Source organism: Dryas octopetala, chromosome 4, assembly GCF_963921425.1.
Source record: "Dryas octopetala chromosome 4, drDryOcto1.1, whole genome shotgun sequence".
In the NCBI taxonomy this organism is placed as follows: domain Eukaryota; kingdom Viridiplantae; phylum Streptophyta; class Magnoliopsida; order Rosales; family Rosaceae; genus Dryas; species Dryas octopetala.
In genome coordinates, this window is record NC_141369.1 from 5062273 (window position 1) to 5083460 (window position 21188).

Genomic DNA, 21188 nt, shown 5'->3' on the forward strand with positions numbered 1-21188 from the left:
AAGGCCGAGCTATCTGGGAAAAATCCTTAATGAACCGCCTGTAAAAACCTGCATGCCCAAGAAACGATCTCACATCTTTAACTGTCGAAGGTGGTGGAAGATTACTTACCAGATCAACCTTGGCCTTATCCACCTCTATCCCTCTATTGGATATAACATGGCCAAGAACAATACCCTGTTGTACCATAAAATGGCACTTCTCCCAATTCAAAACCAAATTGCATTCCTGGCATCTTTCTAAAACCAAAGCAAGATTATGGAGACATTTATCATAAGAAGAACCAAATACACTGAAGTCATCCATAAATACCTCTATTATATGTTCCACCATATCGGAAAAAATGCTCATCATGCATCGCTGAAAAGTACCTGGAGCATTGCACAAGCCAAAGGGCATGCGCCTGTAGGCAAAAGTGCCATAGGGACAGGTAAATGTCGTCTTCTCCTGGTCTTCTGGGGCTATAGCTATCTGGTTGTAGCCTGAATACCCGTCTAGAAAGCAATAATGGCTATGACCTGCAAGACGTTCCAACATCTGATCAATAAAAGGTAATGGAAAATGGTCTTTCCGAGTACCTGAGTTAAGTTTCCTGTAGTCTATGCAGACACGCCACCCTGTCTGTACTCGAGTTGGCACCAGCTCATTTGCATCATTTCTGACCACTGTAACACCAGACTTCTTAGGAACCACCTGCACCGGACTCACCCATTTGCTGTCTGATATGGGATAAATAATACCCACATCTAGCAACTTCAGCACCTCCTTCAGCACAACTTCCTTCATCACTGGGTTGAGTCTACGCTGAGCCTCTCTAGTCGGCTTGGCTCCATCTTCCAACAATATCCTGTGCATACACCTTGAGGGACTGATTCCTTTGATATCTGCAATACTCCACCCAATCGCTGTTTTGTGCTCTCTCAGCACTCGCAACAATTTCTCCTCTTCCTCTGCATTGAGGTTGGAAGCAATGATCACAGGTAATGTGCTTCCCTCACCCAAATAAGCATACTTCAGATGCTCAGGCAAATCCTTCAACTCTAGCTTAGGTGCCTGCAACACAGAGGGTACAAGTTTTGTATCAGATACAGGTAAAGGCTCAAAAGCAGAAATATACATACCTGAACAGCGGGGTACGGCCTCTAAGTGAGCCAAAATGCTCTCAACCTGCTCATCCTCTTGCACAGCCATAGGGCTATGAATCAAAGCCCTATTCAACGGATCACTTGTACAAGTCACATTAAACACCTGTTGACAAACCAAATCCATAACATCCACCCTAAAGCACTCATGCTCATCACTGGGTAGTTTGAGTGCCTCAAACACTTTGAACTCAATGGTCTGTCCCTGCACATTCATAGTTAGTGTACCCTGTTGAACATCAATTTTTGTACCTGCAGTGGCCATAAAGGGACGACCAAGTATCAAGGGTAATTGGGCCTCATACATAGGTACGGCCTCCATTTCCAAAACTAGGAAATCAGCCGGCAATATCAATCCATCTACTCTCACAAGTACATCTTCCAAAATTCCTCTGGGGTACTTAACTGATCTATCAGCTAACTGGATACTCACAGAGGTCGCCTTCAGCTCACCTAAATTCAGAGTCTCATACACAGAAAATGGCATTAAATTCACAGAAGCACCTAAATCAAGGAGAGCTTTCTCAAACCTGCGATCCCCAATGATACAAGGGATAGTGAAACTGCCTGGGTCCTTGAGCTTGGGAGGTAGCTTCCTCTGAAGCACTGCTGAAACCTCCTCAGAGACCTTCACTGTCTCGAACTCCTTGAACCTCCTCTTGTTCGTGCACAAGTCCTTGAGGAACTTTGCATACCTTGGCACTTGCTTAATCGCATCTAGAAGGGGAATATTGATCTCCACCTTCCTGAATATCTCCATAACACCCTTCAGAGGGTCCTCTTTCTTAGCCTTCTGCAACCTGCTAGGAAAAGGAGCATGTATAGAAATCAACTTAGAAGGGTTAGATTGTACCTGAGGTAAGGGAGAACCTTTGGGAACTACCACATGGTTGCCTGAAGATGGCACAGAAGAGTCTAAGGTACCCTTAACAGGTTCGGCTATGTTCCCAGGTGCATCTTCTGACTCGACACCTTCCTCCACAACTTCTTTCTCCTCTTTCCCAATTATCTTACCCCCTCTGAGAGTAATTGCATTCACCTGCTCATTATTCTTGGGGTTAATGATCACTTGCCCTGGAAGTCTCCCTGGCTCTCTTTGATTCAGTGCGGTGGCTAACTGGCCCATTTGTTGCTCAAGATTCGCAATGGCCCTATCAGTCTTCTGCATATGTGTCTCTGACTTCTGAATGAAAGACTGTGTGCTCTGAGCCATGGATGCAATCAAATCTTCCAAGGACTTCTTCTGAGGCTGTTGTTGTTGATAGCCCTGATGTGCCTGTTGTTGTGGAAATAAACCTTGAGGCTGCTGCTGATTCTGGTTATTACTCCACCTGAAATTGGGATGATTCCGCCACCCTGGGTTGTAAGTAGGAGAGAATGGATCATTCCTGGGCCTCTGATTATATGAGTTCAGCATGTTGGCCTGTTCTTGCACAAACTCAGGGAAATCGACACCATGAGGGCAAGAAATCGTTTCATGTCCAGGTGTAGCACAAATGGCGCAAACCTCCAATGATGGAGCTTTCTGATTTAGGGCAAGTATGACATCCATCTTGCGTTCCAGCCGAGCGATCTGCGCATTAGATGCAAGATTATTAGAAGTATTTACCTCATTAACACCAGCGCACTTACCTCTAGTATCTGAATGCATTGTTTCTCTTGCCATCTCTTCATAAAGGTCAGAGGCTTCCTGGGCTGTCTTATTCCTGATAGAACCACCTGAAAAATTAATCACAGCATTCCTACTCGCAAGGGTTAGTCCTTTATAAAATATGCGCATCAATAAGTTCAAAGGAAGTCCATGATGTGGACATTGAAGTAGCAATGTATTAAAACGCTCCCAAGCCTCTGAGAATGACTCATCTTGTTGAGAAAACTGCATAATCTTATCTCGCAGCATATCCGTCTTTTGAGATGAAAAGAACTTTTCTAGGAACTTCTTCTCAATTTCATCCCAAGTCCTCAGTGATCCGGGTTTCAAAGAATTCAGCCAAAACTTAGCTTTATCCTTCAAAGTGTAAGGAAACACCCTCATCTTGAGTTGATTCTCATTCACACCTGTCAAGGGCAAAAAGCTCACAGCATTAAATATATCTTTAAGGTGAGTTAGCGGATCTTCACTAGGTAAACCATGAAAAGAGGGTAGCATATTAAAATGAGAAGATTTGAGCTCATAATTTCTTGCAGCAGGTGGCAAGGCAATGCTCGAAGGGGAAGCAGGGATGGTCGGGATGTCTAGATCCCCCATGTGTTCCACGTTGTCTTCCTCGGCCATAACTTTTTCAAATTGGTGAGAGCTTGATGAAGATGTAGGAGACGGTGTAGGGGATGGCAAAGGTAGACGTGTTGCTGCTCGAACTAACTCCGCCTTACTCCTTTCACAAAACAATCTGATTTCGGCTAATCTCTCATCCAAATAAGTGTCCTCAATTGACTTGTTAGGATCTGGCTGGGACATGCACAAGTACCTACAAAATAAGAAATAAACAAATTAGAACCACAATTGAACAACAAGAGAAAAGTAATTTTCGGACTTTTTTTTTTTTTTTTTGAAATAAGTAAATTATGTAACTAAATAAAAACGAAAATCAGAAAATAAAACGAAAAATAAAAACAGAAAAAGAAAATCAATTAATCAAAGTGAATAAACTAAAAGGGAAATTATCAAATTCAGAAAATTAAACCAAGAATCAATTCAAATTCAAATTCCCTAATTAGATGCAATCCTACCTAACTTGGAAATTAATTAGCCCAAACTAATTAGGAAACAATCACCAAATCAGATCATGCAAATAAGGCAAGGAATTTAAATTTAAACTTACCTTCCTAATCAGATGCACAACTAAAACCAAATCAGAAACCAAAACAAGTTAAGAAGGAAAAACAAAACACAATCCTACAACTTATGACTCACGACACAAGAACAAAAAGAAAGGAAACTAAATTAATAAAAACAAAACAGCAAATAATCACTAAATAAAAACACTAAAATAACGCACTAAGATTGTCACAAAGATCAAAACTAGTCCCCGGCAACGGCGCCAAAAACTGTTCGTTTTAAATTTAAATACTCGCAGTGCACGAATCTATATATAATATAGATGGCAAGCAAGGTCGATCCCACGAGGACTATTGTTGATCTTTAAATGATAATCCGAATGCTAAAAAGAAATAAGAAAACAAGAGACGAGTGGCTGCCCAAGTTGTCACGCCTAGGGCAGCTGCTCACTTGAAATGAAACACACGCGAATGGGAGGGAGTTTGTATGACTTGAAAACAGTAAATTAAACCTAAACAAAAACTAAGATGTGCGACTAGAAAAGAGTATGGAAACAGCAAATTATCTTGTGAAAATAGATTGATAGATGATACTAGGACTCTAGGACTTTACCACTAGACCTCATATCCAATGTCATGGTGCAATTTCTGAAACCTTTAATTCCTATTGATGAATGCATTCGCATATTCACCTATGGCATAGCATGAAACGCATGATTCCCCAAATGTACAAACTAGTGCATGGCGTCTACCCTAGTTTGGTACCCTAAATGCAACCTAGGCATGGCATCTACCTAAGAACGCAGCAAGGTCCATTAACACACAAATGAGATTATGAATGCAAATAAAACCCTAAGGCATGGCGTCTACCTTAGGTGCTTTAGTATTGATTTCACACAATTAGAATTCAGCCAATTACTAAATCCTAAGTTGTTTATCACTTGTATTAGGGGCTGATTGGTTGTCCTCACCCTAAATTGATTAAATTCTAGATGCAATAACCCTAGGTGATCAATCAAGGATTATAAACACATAGAGAACAATGATAAAAGTGAAATCAAAATCATCAAATCCATGAAATTAAATAAACAGCAACTAAATCACCAATCCATTGAAAATTCGGCCTAGGGCTGAATCCTAGGCCCTAGAAAACGTGATTAGTTCATGCTAGAAAACATGAACAGCCATGAAATCATGTTTTTCATCTAACAATTACAAGAAAAGAAGAAGAAGAAGAGAAAACACCCCAAGGAGAGCTCACGCCTCCAGCAGCCCCTCTCTCTCTATTTTCTGATTTTTTTTTAAGTGTCTGAACCCCTAAAATGATAGAAAGAGATGTATATATAAGGGTGTGCAGCAGCTAGGGTTTTGGGAAGGAAGGATGTGCGGCCAGCTAGGGTTTGGAGAAAGAAGATGCGGCTGCTAGGGCTTGGCTTCTTGGGCTTAAGTGACTTGCGCAAGGCCCTAGGGTTTCTCTCTCTCTTTTGCGCATGGTGCAGCTGATTTCCTCCCCTAATGGGCCTCCAATAAATCAGGAATTAAAATGAAATAAATCAGGTTATATCAAATCTGATTTTTAGAGCCCAATTAGGAAAGGAAAGCTTTGCAAGGTGCGGCCAGCCCTTCTCTCTTAGCACACACGCCACTTCCTATGTGGTTTGGGCTGGGCTTCCATTTCGTCATGCTCTTGGACCCTCTCTTGATCTTGGGCTTCCCTTTAAACAACAAATATTCATTTAAGCTCGAAATGGGCTGATTTGCATCCATTTAATTTCTATGGGCTTTCCACCTACAAAAGAGAAAAACACAAATAAATAACATAAAATATAGGGACTAAGTACTAAATACATGAAGATAGAGGGCCTAAAATGCAAACATTTAAGGACCCAACAAATTCCCCCAAACTTAACATTTGCTAGTCCCTAGCAAAACAAAACAAAAACTACACTAGGACTCTAAAAACAACCTGACCGTCCACCAAAAATCTCAGGTATGCTTGATCATTCATAACTCAATCAAATAGATTACACACTAGTTCCAGAGATTACCAAATGCCAACAATAACTCACAATCAACAAGGTTAAAGCATCATGTGCGTAAGACAATATCAACATAGTTTTCAAACTGAACTTTCAAGCAACTTGAGTAATCATAAGCAACTAGTGTCACTTCAATTCTCACAAAGATAGTCACTCACAAATAAAGCACTGAGATATTGGTTAAATGGTGATTCCCTCAAAAAGCATATGTGAGCGAGTTTATGCATACAAATTCAAATTACTCACATATATGTAAGAACGAAAGCACAAGTGAAAGAATAATGATCTCATGAAAGATACCAAATACCCGAAATCAAATCAAAATACAATATGCTTCCATCCCATCTAATCTCCACATTAAGACTACACTTCACCTATGATCATATAGGACTTTTACATATGGGTTGTAATGGGGCTAACGGTGAAGGGTTTTAACAAGAAAGGTATGGAAAACACAAAGACTTAAGGGAACCATAGAGAATCAGGTTTTACGGTGTCATTTCATTCTTATACACTTTGGCAACTAGGCTTGCATTCTTGAATTTGCACACTTGTGATACACATGCCTACCCTTTTCACTTTTTTTTTTTTCTTTCTTTTTCTATTTTCTTTTTTGGCACGGCAACATATTCAATTCCTTTTCTTTTCTTTTTCACATTATTCCCAAGCCTTGCACACAAATGAACAATAATCATAAACCAGTTCTCCACAATCCCTTAAGTATGGGTGGATACACACAATGGAAGGGTACTTCCCCCAAACTAGGGGTTGGCACGGGTAACATGGTTAAGAAATAAAAAAGGCTGACAAGGCTCAACAAGGCAACTAGGGGTATAAATGAACACAAAACGGATGGCTAGAATGGCACAAACGAGACAAAGAAGGCCTAAATCATTTCCTAGGTTCCACGTAGTTACAACATGCTTCAATTAAATTGAGATGGAAGTTCTATCATTTGATTTAGAATGATGCACATTTCAAGCATTTGATCAAGTGAAAGATAATGAGATCATGCAAACTCTAGATATTCAATGAACGCATGGAGTATTAGTATATAACCCTCAAAACAAAAGCATTAAGGCTCGAATCTCACAAGGGGTATATAAGTTTCACTAGAAGCCTAGATCATACAAGCATGCAATCATTTTCAGTCTAAACTATACCAGCATTGCAATCCACACAAAGATAGCTCAAACATGCTCAAAATGAGTTATATGTCAAAAGAATAATCAAAAGAACTAGTTTCATCAATTCGACCAAATTATGCAAGATCAAAGCATTTGCAATTCATCATAGTGGTGGACAGGAACCTAAAAGACACAAAAACAAAAAATATTTTTGGTATTTTTCAAAAATTTGAACGAAAATCTCAAAACCTAAACCTAAAACTCTTCCCCCAAACTTAAATGAAACATTGTCCTCAATGTTTCAAACTAAGCATGCAATGAATCATTCAAGTTAGGAAGACAAATACTATAATGACCTAAAAACAGACCACAACCAACAAAAAAAACTAAAGTAAAGCACAAGGTTAAGAACTCCCTGATATCCATGCAAACAGCCATAGGGCAATGTTTCTTCTCTCCAAATGTTGGGTTGCCTCCCAATCAGCGCTAAGTTTAGAGTCTTCAGCCAGACTTGGAAGTACATCACGCTGATGGAACAGGATCCTCCAAGAGCATGTTCTCCTCCGAACGCTCCATATTAGCCTCCAAGTAATGCTTAAGTCGATGGCCATTCACCTTGAATGTATTCTTTGTCTTTGGATTGCAGACCTCCACTGCACCATAAGGGTAAACATTAGTAACAGTAAATGGACCATACCATCGAGAACGAAGTTTACCTGGAAAGAGTCTGAGGCGAGAATTGTAAAGCAAGACTTTCTGACCCACTTCGAAATGTTTCCTCAAAATGGCCTTGTCATGGTAGGCCTTAGTCTTGTCTTTGTAAATCCTAGAACTCTCATAAGCCTCATTCCTGAGTTCTTCCAACTCACTCAATTGTAGCTTCCTATGTTCACCTGCCTCATTCATCTTAAAATTGAAATGTTTAATAGCCCAATATGCTTTATGCTCTAATTCGACAGGTAAATGACATGGCTTACCAAAAACCAACCTATATGGGGACATACCAATGGGAGTCTTATACGCTGTACGATAAGCCCATAGAGCATCTAAGAGGCGATCTGACCAATCTTTCAGGGAGGGGCTCACAGTCTTCTCCAAAATTTGCTTAATTTCCCTATTACAGATCTCAGCCTGTCCACTTGTCTGGGGGTGATAAGGTGTAGAAACCTTATGCTTGATACCATATTTGCTCAGCAAGGCCGCAAATAACCTGTTGTTGAAGTGAGATCCTCCATCACTAATAATAGCCCTGGGAGCGCCAAATCTTGCTAAAATATGATCCTTAAGAAATCTGAGGACAACTCTAGAATCATTAGTCTTGGATGGAATTGCTTCCACCCATTTCGATACATAATCAACCGCAAGCAGGATATATAAATAACCCTTGGAAGAGGGAAAAGGACCCATGAAATCAATGCCCCAGACATCAAAAATCTCAACAATAAGAATGGGGTTAAGAGGCATTTGATTTCGGGAAGAAATGTTACCCAACTTCTGGCATCTATCACAGGTGGTGCAGAATGTATAAGCATCCTTGAACAGACTAGGCCAATAAAAACCACACTGCAACACTTTTAGAGCCGTCTTCTTTGCTCCACCATGTCCTCCACATGCATCAGAATGACAAAAAGTTAGTATAGACTGAAACTCAGATTCTGGCACACACCTTCTGATGATCTGGTCGGGGCACCACTTAAATAGATATGGATCATCCCATATATAGTACTTAGCCGTGCTGATGAGCTTCTCCTTTTGAGCTCTCTGTATGTCACCTGGAAGTTCTCCTGTAACAATATAATTAACAATATCAGAGTACCAAGGAACATAAACAGACAATGAGAACAACTGCTCATCTGGGAATCGCTCATTCAGAGGGAGGACGTCCTCCTCTGCAGTAGAACTGTGCACCAATCGGCTAAGGTGATCCGCCACCACATTCTCTGAGCCCTTCTTATCCTTGATCTCCAGGTCAAACTCCTGGAGCAACAAAATCCATCTAATCAGCCTGGGCTTCGCATCTTTCTTCTGTAGAAGGTACCTAAGTGCTGCATGATCAGAAAACACAATCACTTTAGTTCCAATCAGATATGACCTAAATTTTTCTAAAGCAAAAATGACAGCCAAAAGCTCCTTCTCTGTGGTAGAATAATTTAGCTGGGCATCGTTGAGAGTCCGACTGGCATAGTAGATAACATGTGGTATCTTGTTCACTCTCTGCCCTAACACAGCTCCCACAGCATAATCAGAAGCATCGCACATCAGCTCAAATGGCAAACTCCAATCAGGAGGCATAATGACAGGAGCTGATGTGAGAAGAGTCTTCAATCTGTTAAATGCGGCTAGACACTCCTCATTGAATTCAAACGGCACCTCCTTGGCCAACAATCTACTCAAAGGCCGAGCTATCTGGGAAAAATCCTTAATGAACCGCCTGTAAAAACCTGCATGCCCAAGAAACGATCTCACATCTTTAACTGTCGAAGGTGGTGGAAGATTACTTACCAGATCAACCTTGGCCTTATCCACCTCTATCCCTCTATTGGATATAACATGGCCAAGAACAATACCCTGTTGTACCATAAAATGGCACTTCTCCCAATTCAAAACCAAATTGCATTCCTGGCATCTTTCTAAAACCAAAGCAAGATTATGGAGACATTTATCATAAGAAGAACCAAATACACTGAAGTCATCCATAAATACCTCTATTATATGTTCCACCATATCGGAAAAAATGCTCATCATGCATCGCTGAAAAGTACCTGGAGCATTGCACAAGCCAAAGGGCATGCGCCTGTAGGCAAAAGTGCCATAGGGACAGGTAAATGTCGTCTTCTCCTGGTCTTCTGGGGCTATAGCTATCTGGTTGTAGCCTGAATACCCGTCTAGAAAGCAATAATGGCTATGACCTGCAAGACGTTCCAACATCTGATCAATAAAAGGTAATGGAAAATGGTCTTTCCGAGTACCTGAGTTAAGTTTCCTGTAGTCTATGCAGACACGCCACCCTGTCTGTACTCGAGTTGGCACCAGCTCATTTGCATCATTTCTGACCACTGTAACACCAGACTTCTTAGGAACCACCTGCACCGGACTCACCCATTTGCTGTCTGATATGGGATAAATAATACCCACATCTAGCAACTTCAGCACCTCCTTCAGCACAACTTCCTTCATCACTGGGTTGAGTCTACGCTGAGCCTCTCTAGTCGGCTTGGCTCCATCTTCCAACAATATCCTGTGCATACACCTTGAGGGACTGATTCCTTTGATATCTGCAATACTCCACCCAATCGCTGTTTTGTGCTCTCTCAGCACTCGCAACAATTTCTCCTCTTCCTCTGCATTGAGGTTGGAAGCAATGATCACAGGTAATGTGCTTCCCTCACCCAAATAAGCATACTTCAGATGCTCAGGCAAATCCTTCAACTCTAGCTTAGGTGCCTGCAACACAGAGGGTACAAGTTTTGTATCAGATACAGGTAAAGGCTCAAAAGCAGAAATATACATACCTGAACAGCGGGGTACGGCCTCTAAGTGAGCCAAAATGCTCTCAACCTGCTCATCCTCTTGCACAGCCATAGGGCTATGAATCAAAGCCCTATTCAACGGATCACTTGTACAAGTCACATTAAACACCTGTTGACAAACCAAATCCATAACATCCACCCTAAAGCACTCATGCTCATCACTGGGTAGTTTGAGTGCCTCAAACACTTTGAACTCAATGGTCTGTCCCTGCACATTCATAGTTAGTGTACCCTGTTGAACATCAATTTTTGTACCTGCAGTGGCCATAAAGGGACGACCAAGTATCAAGGGTAATTGGGCCTCATACATAGGTACGGCCTCCATTTCCAAAACTAGGAAATCAGCCGGCAATATCAATCCATCTACTCTCACAAGTACATCTTCCAAAATTCCTCTGGGGTACTTAACTGATCTATCAGCTAACTGGATACTCACAGAGGTCGCCTTCAGCTCACCTAAATTCAGAGTCTCATACACAGAAAATGGCATTAAATTCACAGAAGCACCTAAATCAAGGAGAGCTTTCTCAAACCTGCGATCCCCAATGATACAAGGGATAGTGAAACTGCCTGGGTCCTTGAGCTTGGGAGGTAGCTTCCTCTGAAGCACTGCTGAAACCTCCTCAGAGACCTTCACTGTCTCGAACTCCTTGAACCTCCTCTTGTTCGTGCACAAGTCCTTGAGGAACTTTGCATACCTTGGCACTTGCTTAATCGCATCTAGAAGGGGAATATTGATCTCCACCTTCCTGAATATCTCCATAACACCCTTCAGAGGGTCCTCTTTCTTAGCCTTCTGCAACCTGCTAGGAAAAGGAGCATGTATAGAAATCAACTTAGAAGGGTTAGATTGTACCTGAGGTAAGGGAGAACCTTTGGGAACTACCACATGGTTGCCTGAAGATGGCACAGAAGAGTCTAAGGTACCCTTAACAGGTTCGGCTATGTTCCCAGGTGCATCTTCTGACTCGACACCTTCCTCCACAACTTCTTTCTCCTCTTTCCCAATTATCTTACCCCCTCTGAGAGTAATTGCATTCACCTGCTCATTATTCTTGGGGTTAATGATCACTTGCCCTGGAAGTCTCCCTGGCTCTCTTTGATTCAGTGCGGTGGCTAACTGGCCCATTTGTTGCTCAAGATTCGCAATGGCCCTATCAGTCTTCTGCATATGTGTCTCTGACTTCTGAATGAAAGACTGTGTGCTCTGAGCCATGGATGCAATCAAATCTTCCAAGGACTTCTTCTGAGGCTGTTGTTGTTGATAGCCCTGATGTGCCTGTTGTTGTGGAAATAAACCTTGAGGCTGCTGCTGATTCTGGTTATTACTCCACCTGAAATTGGGATGATTCCGCCACCCTGGGTTGTAAGTAGGAGAGAATGGATCATTCCTGGGCCTCTGATTATATGAGTTCAGCATGTTGGCCTGTTCTTGCACAAACTCAGGGAAATCGACACCATGAGGGCAAGAAATCGTTTCATGTCCAGGTGTAGCACAAATGGCGCAAACCTCCAATGATGGAGCTTTCTGATTTAGGGCAAGTATGACATCCATCTTGCGTTCCAGCCGAGCGATCTGCGCATTAGATGCAAGATTATTAGAAGTATTTACCTCATTAACACCAGCGCACTTACCTCTAGTATCTGAATGCATTGTTTCTCTTGCCATCTCTTCATAAAGGTCAGAGGCTTCCTGGGCTGTCTTATTCCTGATAGAACCACCTGAAAAATTAATCACAGCATTCCTACTCGCAAGGGTTAGTCCTTTATAAAATATGCGCATCAATAAGTTCAAAGGAAGTCCATGATGTGGACATTGAAGTAGCAATGTATTAAAACGCTCCCAAGCCTCTGAGAATGACTCATCTTGTTGAGAAAACTGCATAATCTTATCTCGCAGCATATCCGTCTTTTGAGATGAAAAGAACTTTTCTAGGAACTTCTTCTCAATTTCATCCCAAGTCCTCAGTGATCCGGGTTTCAAAGAATTCAGCCAAAACTTAGCTTTATCCTTCAAAGTGTAAGGAAACACCCTCATCTTGAGTTGATTCTCATTCACACCTGTCAAGGGCAAAAAGCTCACAGCATTAAATATATCTTTAAGGTGAGTTAGCGGATCTTCACTAGGTAAACCATGAAAAGAGGGTAGCATATTAAAATGAGAAGATTTGAGCTCATAATTTCTTGCAGCAGGTGGCAAGGCAATGCTCGAAGGGGAAGCAGGGATGGTCGGGATGTCTAGATCCCCCATGTGTTCCACGTTGTCTTCCTCGGCCATAACTTTTTCAAATTGGTGAGAGCTTGATGAAGATGTAGGAGACGGTGTAGGGGATGGCAAAGGTAGACGTGTTGCTGCTCGAACTAACTCCGCCTTACTCCTTTCACAAAACAATCTGATTTCGGCTAATCTCTCATCCAAATAAGTGTCCTCAATTGACTTGTTAGGATCTGGCTGGGACATGCACAAGTACCTACAAAATAAGAAATAAACAAATTAGAACCACAATTGAACAACAAGAGAAAAGTAATTTTCGGACTTTTTTTTTTTTTTTTTGAAATAAGTAAATTATGTAACTAAATAAAAACGAAAATCAGAAAATAAAACGAAAAATAAAAACAGAAAAAGAAAATCAATTAATCAAAGTGAATAAACTAAAAGGGAAATTATCAAATTCAGAAAATTAAACCAAGAATCAATTCAAATTCAAATTCCCTAATTAGATGCAATCCTACCTAACTTGGAAATTAATTAGCCCAAACTAATTAGGAAACAATCACCAAATCAGATCATGCAAATAAGGCAAGGAATTTAAATTTAAACTTACCTTCCTAATCAGATGCACAACTAAAACCAAATCAGAAACCAAAACAAGTTAAGAAGGAAAAACAAAACACAATCCTACAACTTATGACTCACGACACAAGAACAAAAAGAAAGGAAACTAAATTAATAAAAACAAAACAGCAAATAATCACTAAATAAAAACACTAAAATAACGCACTAAGATTGTCACAAAGATCAAAACTAGTCCCCGGCAACGGCGCCAAAAACTGTTCGTTTTAAATTTAAATACTCGCAGTGCACGAATCTATATATAATATAGATGGCAAGCAAGGTCGATCCCACGAGGACTATTGTTGATCTTTAAATGATAATCCGAATGCTAAAAAGAAATAAGAAAACAAGAGACGAGTGGCTGCCCAAGTTGTCACGCCTAGGGCAGCTGCTCACTTGAAATGAAACACACGCGAATGGGAGGGAGTTTGTATGACTTGAAAACAGTAAATTAAACCTAAACAAAAACTAAGATGTGCGACTAGAAAAGAGTATGGAAACAGCAAATTATCTTGTGAAAATAGATTGATAGATGATACTAGGACTCTAGGACTTTACCACTAGACCTCATATCCAATGTCATGGTGCAATTTCTGAAACCTTTAATTCCTATTGATGAATGCATTCGCATATTCACCTATGGCATAGCATGAAACGCATGATTCCCCAAATGTACAAACTAGTGCATGGCGTCTACCCTAGTTTGGTACCCTAAATGCAACCTAGGCATGGCATCTACCTAAGAACGCAGCAAGGTCCATTAACACACAAATGAGATTATGAATGCAAATAAAACCCTAAGGCATGGCGTCTACCTTAGGTGCTTTAGTATTGATTTCACACAATTAGAATTCAGCCAATTACTAAATCCTAAGTTGTTTATCACTTGTATTAGGGGCTGATTGGTTGTCCTCACCCTAAATTGATTAAATTCTAGATGCAATAACCCTAGGTGATCAATCAAGGATTATAAACACATAGAGAACAATGATAAAAGTGAAATCAAAATCATCAAATCCATGAAATTAAATAAACAGCAACTAAATCACCAATCCATTGAAAATTCGGCCTAGGGCTGAATCCTAGGCCCTAGAAAACGTGATTAGTTCATGCTAGAAAACATGAACAGCCATGAAATCATGTTTTTCATCTAACAATTACAAGAAAAGAAGAAGAAGAAGAGAAAACACCCCAAGGAGAGCTCACGCCTCCAGCAGCCCCTCTCTCTCTATTTTCTGATTTTTTTTTAAGTGTCTGAACCCCTAAAATGATAGAAAGAGATGTATATATAAGGGTGTGCAGCAGCTAGGGTTTTGGGAAGGAAGGATGTGCGGCCAGCTAGGGTTTGGAGAAAGAAGATGCGGCTGCTAGGGCTTGGCTTCTTGGGCTTAAGTGACTTGCGCAAGGCCCTAGGGTTTCTCTCTCTCTTTTGCGCATGGTGCAGCTGATTTCCTCCCCTAATGGGCCTCCAATAAATCAGGAATTAAAATGAAATAAATCAGGTTATATCAAATCTGATTTTTAGAGCCCAATTAGGAAAGGAAAGCTTTGCAAGGTGCGGCCAGCCCTTCTCTCTTAGCACACACGCCACTTCCTATGTGGTTTGGGCTGGGCTTCCATTTCGTCATGCTCTTGGACCCTCTCTTGATCTTGGGCTTCCCTTTAAACAACAAATATTCATTTAAGCTCGAAATGGGCTGATTTGCATCCATTTAATTTCTATGGGCTTTCCACCTACAAAAGAGAAAAACACAAATAAATAACATAAAATATAGGGACTAAGTACTAAATACATGAAGATAGAGGGCCTAAAATGCAAACATTTAAGGACCCAACAGTTATTTTAAAGTTTTGTTATTTATCTGTTAGTTTAGTCCAGTCTTAAAAACCAATCAAAACCCCCTATTTGCGTGTGTGAGTTAGAGTTGAGTTAATTGAATTTAATTGAGTTAGTAATCATAACACTAGTACAATTCCCTGTGCGATCGACCTCGTATTTGTAAGCTTTGCTACTTAGCGATTCGTGCACTTGCGAGTTAACCTAGAGCTCAGAAAAGGTTATTTAATTTGCTCTAGGAAAACATACAACAGTAAAAGCAATTGAAGAGACTCTAAAAAAAGAAATATGTGCTGATTTACCTAATGCTTTTTGGAACAGGAAACGGGACATAGTCACTTTACCTTATGAGCCAGATTTTGAAGAATCTATGATCCCTACCAAAGCAAGGTCCATACAAATGAATAGCACCCATTTAGAATTATGCAGAGAAGAGATAAATGATCTCTTAAAAAAAGGATTAATCAGAAAGAGTTCTTCTCTATGGAGTTGTCCTGCCTTTTATGTTAAAAAGGCCGCAGAAATCGAGAGAGGAGTACCCAGGTTAGTAATTAACTATAAGCCACTTAACAAAGTCCTAAGATGGATCAGGTATCTTGTACCAAATAAAAGGGATTTGTTAAGTAGATTTTACAATTCAACTATCTTCTCAAAATTTGACATGAAATCTGGATATTGGCAGATCCAGATTAAAGAAGAAGAAAAATACAAAACTGCTTTCACAGTTCCTTTTGGCCATTACGAGTGGAATGTAATGTCATTTGGTCTTAAAAATGCTCCCTCAGAATTCCAAAATATTATGAATGAAATTTTTAATCTTTACTCTTCATTCACAATTGTTTACATTGATGATATTTTGGTTTTCTCAAACTCGTTTGAACAGCATGTCAAACATCTAAAAGTATTTCAAAAAATTATTATGGATGCTGGTCTTATAGTCTCCGCCAAGAAAATGGAGATTTTCCAGGTAAAGATTATGTTTTTAGGCCATAACATCTTCCATGGCACTATAATTCCAATCAATAGAGCAATTGTCTTCGCAGAAAAGTTCCCTGATGAACTTAAAGAAAAAACCCAGCTTCAAAGGTTTTTAGGAAGTCTAAACTACAGAGCAGACTTCTACAAAGATCTTGCTAAAGATAGCAAATTATTATACCAAAGGTTGAAGAAAAACCCATCACCATGGACCAAAGACCATACTTGGGTGGTCCAAAACCTTAAAGCCAAAGCAATAGAGCTTCCATGTCTTTCAATACCTATTCCAGAGGCTTTCAAAATAGTCGAGAGTGATGCCTTCAGAACAAGGGTATGGTGGAATCCTTAAACAAAGGATTAATGGTAAGGAGCAACTGGTAAGGTTTACTTCTGGTAATTGGAAGCAGGCTCAGCAAAATTATTCCACAATTAAAAAGGAATTCTTGCTATTGTTCTTTGTATAACTAAATTTGAAAGTGATCTCCTGAATCAATCATTCTTAATTAGAGTAGATTGTAAAGAAGCTAAAGATGTTTTAACTAAAGATGTTAAAAATATAGCTTCTAAACAAATTTTTGCTAGATGGCAGGCCATATTATCTGCTTTTGACTTCCAAATTGAATATATAAAAAGCGAAAATAATTCTCTCCCAGATTCCCTGACTCGTGAATTTTTACAGGGGAAGGATAAGCAGGATGAACATAACACCTCCACCATCACGGCTCCACAACAACCAAACCAGGGACCACAGGGGTCCCTTAGAAAAAAAGGATAAACAAGTTGTAGGAGAAGAGGAACCTAAAAGGTTTCCTTACCTACCTTCAATGGAAATCCCCCTAGGACCCATTGAAGATGTTCATGCAGAATCAAATCCAGCTGAAGTAGCTAGGATGTACCTAATAGGCCATTTACACCCTAAATTTGAGGGTAAAAACCAGTTCTACTATGAATCTATCTTAATTGAGACTGGATCGGTTAAAATAACCCACAATTACAGAAATGATTCTAAAAGGATCATTGGATTCTCCCAGATGTATATCTTAAAGGTGCTTTCATGGAAGGATTGGGGTCCCAACCCAATGTCTAAAAGACGATTCAGAAACCCAAAAATATTTCCAAACTTTTACAGTTATTTTGATTACCAGCATGCATGGGAAAACACTTTATGCATCCAAAATGAAATCTTTTCGCATTCCTGGTTCTTCAATTTTCAGATCAGAGATAAAACCCATCTTCCAAACTGGTTCAAAGCTTGGTTTCTAATCTGGGGTCCTTCTGAGGGTATACTCCCTTTTGAATTTAAAAATTCTTTTGGCATGTTTAGATCTTATAACTTTGACCTTGCAGGTTACTGGGAGGCCTTGTTGTGGTTCTTTTATCTCTATGATCTCATTTGGATCCTAAAATGGGTCTATCGATCTGTTGTGGTTCTTTTATCTCTATGATCTCATTTGGATCCTAAAATGGGTCTATGATATTTCCCCTCCTGATGAGGACGACAATATTTACATCCCTAATCTAAGGAGGCAAATTCTTATAAAATGGTGGGATAAATTCCATTTTAACCACCTTCTTCCTCCCAAATTTAAAATAAAATCAGTGGAGGACACTATCAATCCGGTTAAATCCTCCTCCTCCCAGTCTCAGAGGAGTCTCTCGCCCCACCTTGAAGAACTAGTCTCTCATTTAAAAGCAGCTAAATCAACTGATCCATCTCTCTCGTCGGCAGATCTCAAACAGCATCTTCTTGAAGCATTTGATGAAGTTGATATGTGTTGATTGTTTTCTTAGAACAAAATAAATATGCATCTCATCCTAAGTATACTCGCAAGTGCACGAATCGCATCAGTAGCAAAGCATGCAAGCACGAGGTCGATCCCATAGGGAATGGTTAATAAGCAACAAATCAATTCAAATAATCAAAAGAATAACTAAATGGGGGGTTTTGGAAAGATGGAAACACACGCACATATCACCACACGCACACACCCATTATCCTATCTTGCAATGTTAAGTTTTCAGTTTCAAATCAGATATGCATACTCTAACCATCCAAGGCTAATGACAAATCAATTCAAACACAATGTATTAAAGTTTGACTGCTAAAAAGGTTTGATTAGTTACTTTCTCGCAATTGTTCTCCTAAGGCATATATTAAGAGCTTCTTAGGCCTCCCCTAATCAGTTAACTTACATGTTCCCTAAGCTAACTTAAGGCAACTGTTATCCATGTAAGAGTCATTAAGATCTATAAGAATGTCAAAAATGCACAACATACAAGCTTTGATTATTTCCTTATAAAGGTCACCCAAAACCATTACCAAGAATAATCCCTTATTCCCTTGTTACTTGTGATTTAGTGTCTTTGATTAGTCCACAGCTAAACCTAACAAATAAACTAGATGCAATTATCCTAAGGTGGCCAGTCAAAGGACGCAAACAAATAGTGACAGATTCAATCAGATAATGAGAATTTAATACACGCAAACATCAAATTATTTCATCAAGAGACGGATAAACGATTTGTTAAAGCATGACATAAATGAAAATCAACCTACAACTAACATGCAAGATAGAATAAGAAACTACATAATTAAAATAGAAAATAAAATCAGAATAACATAAATCTCAATCCATACTTATAATAAAATCAGAAACTCAAACTAAAAAGAAAATCAGAATTCTAAACAAAAAGAAAATTAAAAACCAAGAGACACATCACTATGGTGGCTGCGGCAAGAAGAGGGGCTGAAGGAGACACCTAGTAAGCTGGAGGAACCCACGGCAAGGTGAGCTTGGGCTTGCAGCAAGGCTGGACTCCTTCTCTCTCTTGCTTGTCACGCCACTCAGTCACTCCTTCTCTCTCTGACTTTCGGCCTCTCTCTTTCTCTCTGAATTCTGAAAAATATGAAAATATGGGAACTCTAAACAATGAGAGAATAGGATATATTTATAGAGGTGAGGGAGAAATCCTTGTGAGGCAAGGCTTAGTATATGCGGCAACAGCTAGGGTTTGGGGAAGTTTGGGCTTGTGGCAAGGCTTGGCAATGGGCTTAAGTGACTCACGCCTAGGCCTCCTAGGGCTTCCTTCATGCACATGGGCTGCCACTTGGGTCTTGCGTGATGGGCTGCATGGGCTGCTAGGGTTTGGCGCATGCATGCATGCATGGCACCTCTGATTTCGGCATGACCTAGGCCCATGGCCCATTTGACTTAATGACATATCATAGCTGACCCTTGACCATTGACTTTGACTTCCCATTTCGCCCCTCATTTCCTTTTGAATTCAAATTCATTTCTTCCCTCCATTTATTTCCATGGATGTCCACCACCTTCTAGAAGCTTTAGGAACCTTGAATTGATAGAGTTGACTTTGACCAACCTTTCCTAGTCCAACTAGGATTTCTTGTAAATGAAGGATTCCTTATCCATTTTGACTTCTCGTAATGACCATATCGCCCCTGGAGTCTCCTAGTGTCATTAGAACTTCTTTCCCTAGTAGGGTTAGGTTTCCTAGTTCAACCAGGAATTCATGTTCTAATTAGGATTTCTCATTTCTGGCTCGACAATGATGGTTTTGGACTAGATGTTTCCTAGTGTGACTAGAAATTCTCATTTGACTAGGATTTCTGCTCTTTTCCTGATTTGACCAAGAATTGACCAATTTTCCTAGTTTGACCAGGAAATGTCCCGAAACGGCTCCATTTGCTTATTTTTCCTATTTCTGCTTCATTTGACCTGAAAACACAAAAACAAGACAAGAAACACAAAATATCGAGTTCTAACACTTTGGGTCAAGGAATTAGTATCATAAAGTGAGGCAAAATGCACTGTGAAGGAATATTTCCAAACTTGCATCACTAAGTGGACCCCTCCACTTTCCAAAAAGAAGGATGAATACACTTAAAATTCACAGGATTCTATTAAAAGCAAGCTGAGGTGCCCTTTTCTATTCATCTAAAGTAAGTGGGTTCTACTATTGGCATCTTATCTTGCCTCCCACCTTATGGTGGAATGATTTTCTCTTTCGGTGGAGCTTTTAACCTTTCCTCTTCCTCTTCTCTATTTAAGGAAGGTTCGTTGGCTAAAGCAAGGCATCGAAAAATTACTCCAAAGTCTTTAGTTTTCTCCAAGTTTTAAGTTTTAAGCTTTGTTCAGAGCCAAGAGTTAGAAACTCTGTCTCTTCTTTTCTGAGTGTTTGTGTGCTACTGCTTGTACTACTATTTGTAAGCATAAAGCTGTTTGGAGGATCCCTGTTCCAAACATATGAATTTGTAAGTTGTAATGCTTTCTTTCATAAGTTCTGTGTGTAATAACTTTGTGATTTATCTTTGTATCTTTTAATAGGGGAGGAAATCAGCTACATGCAAGTCTATAGGGATCAGCTACACTTACCTATTTAAACCAAACTCTTGCTGAGTTCTAGGGTTCCCAGACTTGGAGAAAAAAAATCAGAAAAAGAGAGAGAGGGGCTGCAGCTTGGAGGCGTGAGCTCTCCTAGGGTTTTGGCTTTTCTTCTTCTCTTTTCTTGTAATTTGGAGATGATAAACATGATTTCTTTGATGTTCTTGTTTTCTAGCATGAACTAAACATGTTTTCTAGGGCCTAGGGTTCAGCCCTAGGCCGAATATTCAATGGATTGGTGATGTAGTTGCTGTTTGTTTAATTCCATGGATTTGATGATTTTGATTTCACTTTTATCATTGTTCTCTATGTGTTTATAATCCTTGATTGATCACCTAGGGTTATTTGTTGAGTGCTCATTTTACACTATTTTATGATACTAACTCCCTAACCCAGAGTGCAAGAACTCGATATTTTGTGTTTTGTTAGTTAGTTTGTGTTCTTATAAGATAAAATGAGCAAATAAGAGAAAAAGAGCCAAAAGAGCCATTTTTAGACATTTCCTAGTCAAACTAAGAAAAGT

At 39.8% G+C, this 21188-nt stretch overlaps 2 protein-coding genes across 2 annotated transcripts; both read right to left on the reverse strand.

The window, feature by feature from the left end:
• Window positions 1–207: 207 nt before the first annotated feature.
• On the reverse strand, window positions 208–4734 carry LOC147286277 (uncharacterized). Its single transcript, XM_086240730.1, has 4 exons — window positions 4713–4734; window positions 3963–3966; window positions 311–3608; window positions 208–237 (listed from the first exon to the last, which is right to left on the reverse strand). Exons 1-4 carry the CDS (start codon window positions 4732–4734, stop codon window positions 208–210), a joined length of 3354 nt encoding a protein of 1117 aa, XP_086096856.1.
• A 4950-nt stretch (window positions 4735–9684) lies between these two features.
• Window positions 9685–15702, reverse strand: LOC147286278 (uncharacterized). The gene is made up of 3 exons (XM_086240731.1): window positions 15632–15702; window positions 9788–13085; window positions 9685–9714 (listed from the first exon to the last, which is right to left on the reverse strand). Exons 1-3 carry the CDS (start codon window positions 15700–15702, stop codon window positions 9685–9687), a joined length of 3399 nt encoding a protein of 1132 aa, XP_086096857.1.
• Between the last annotated feature and the right edge of the window lie 5486 nt (window positions 15703–21188).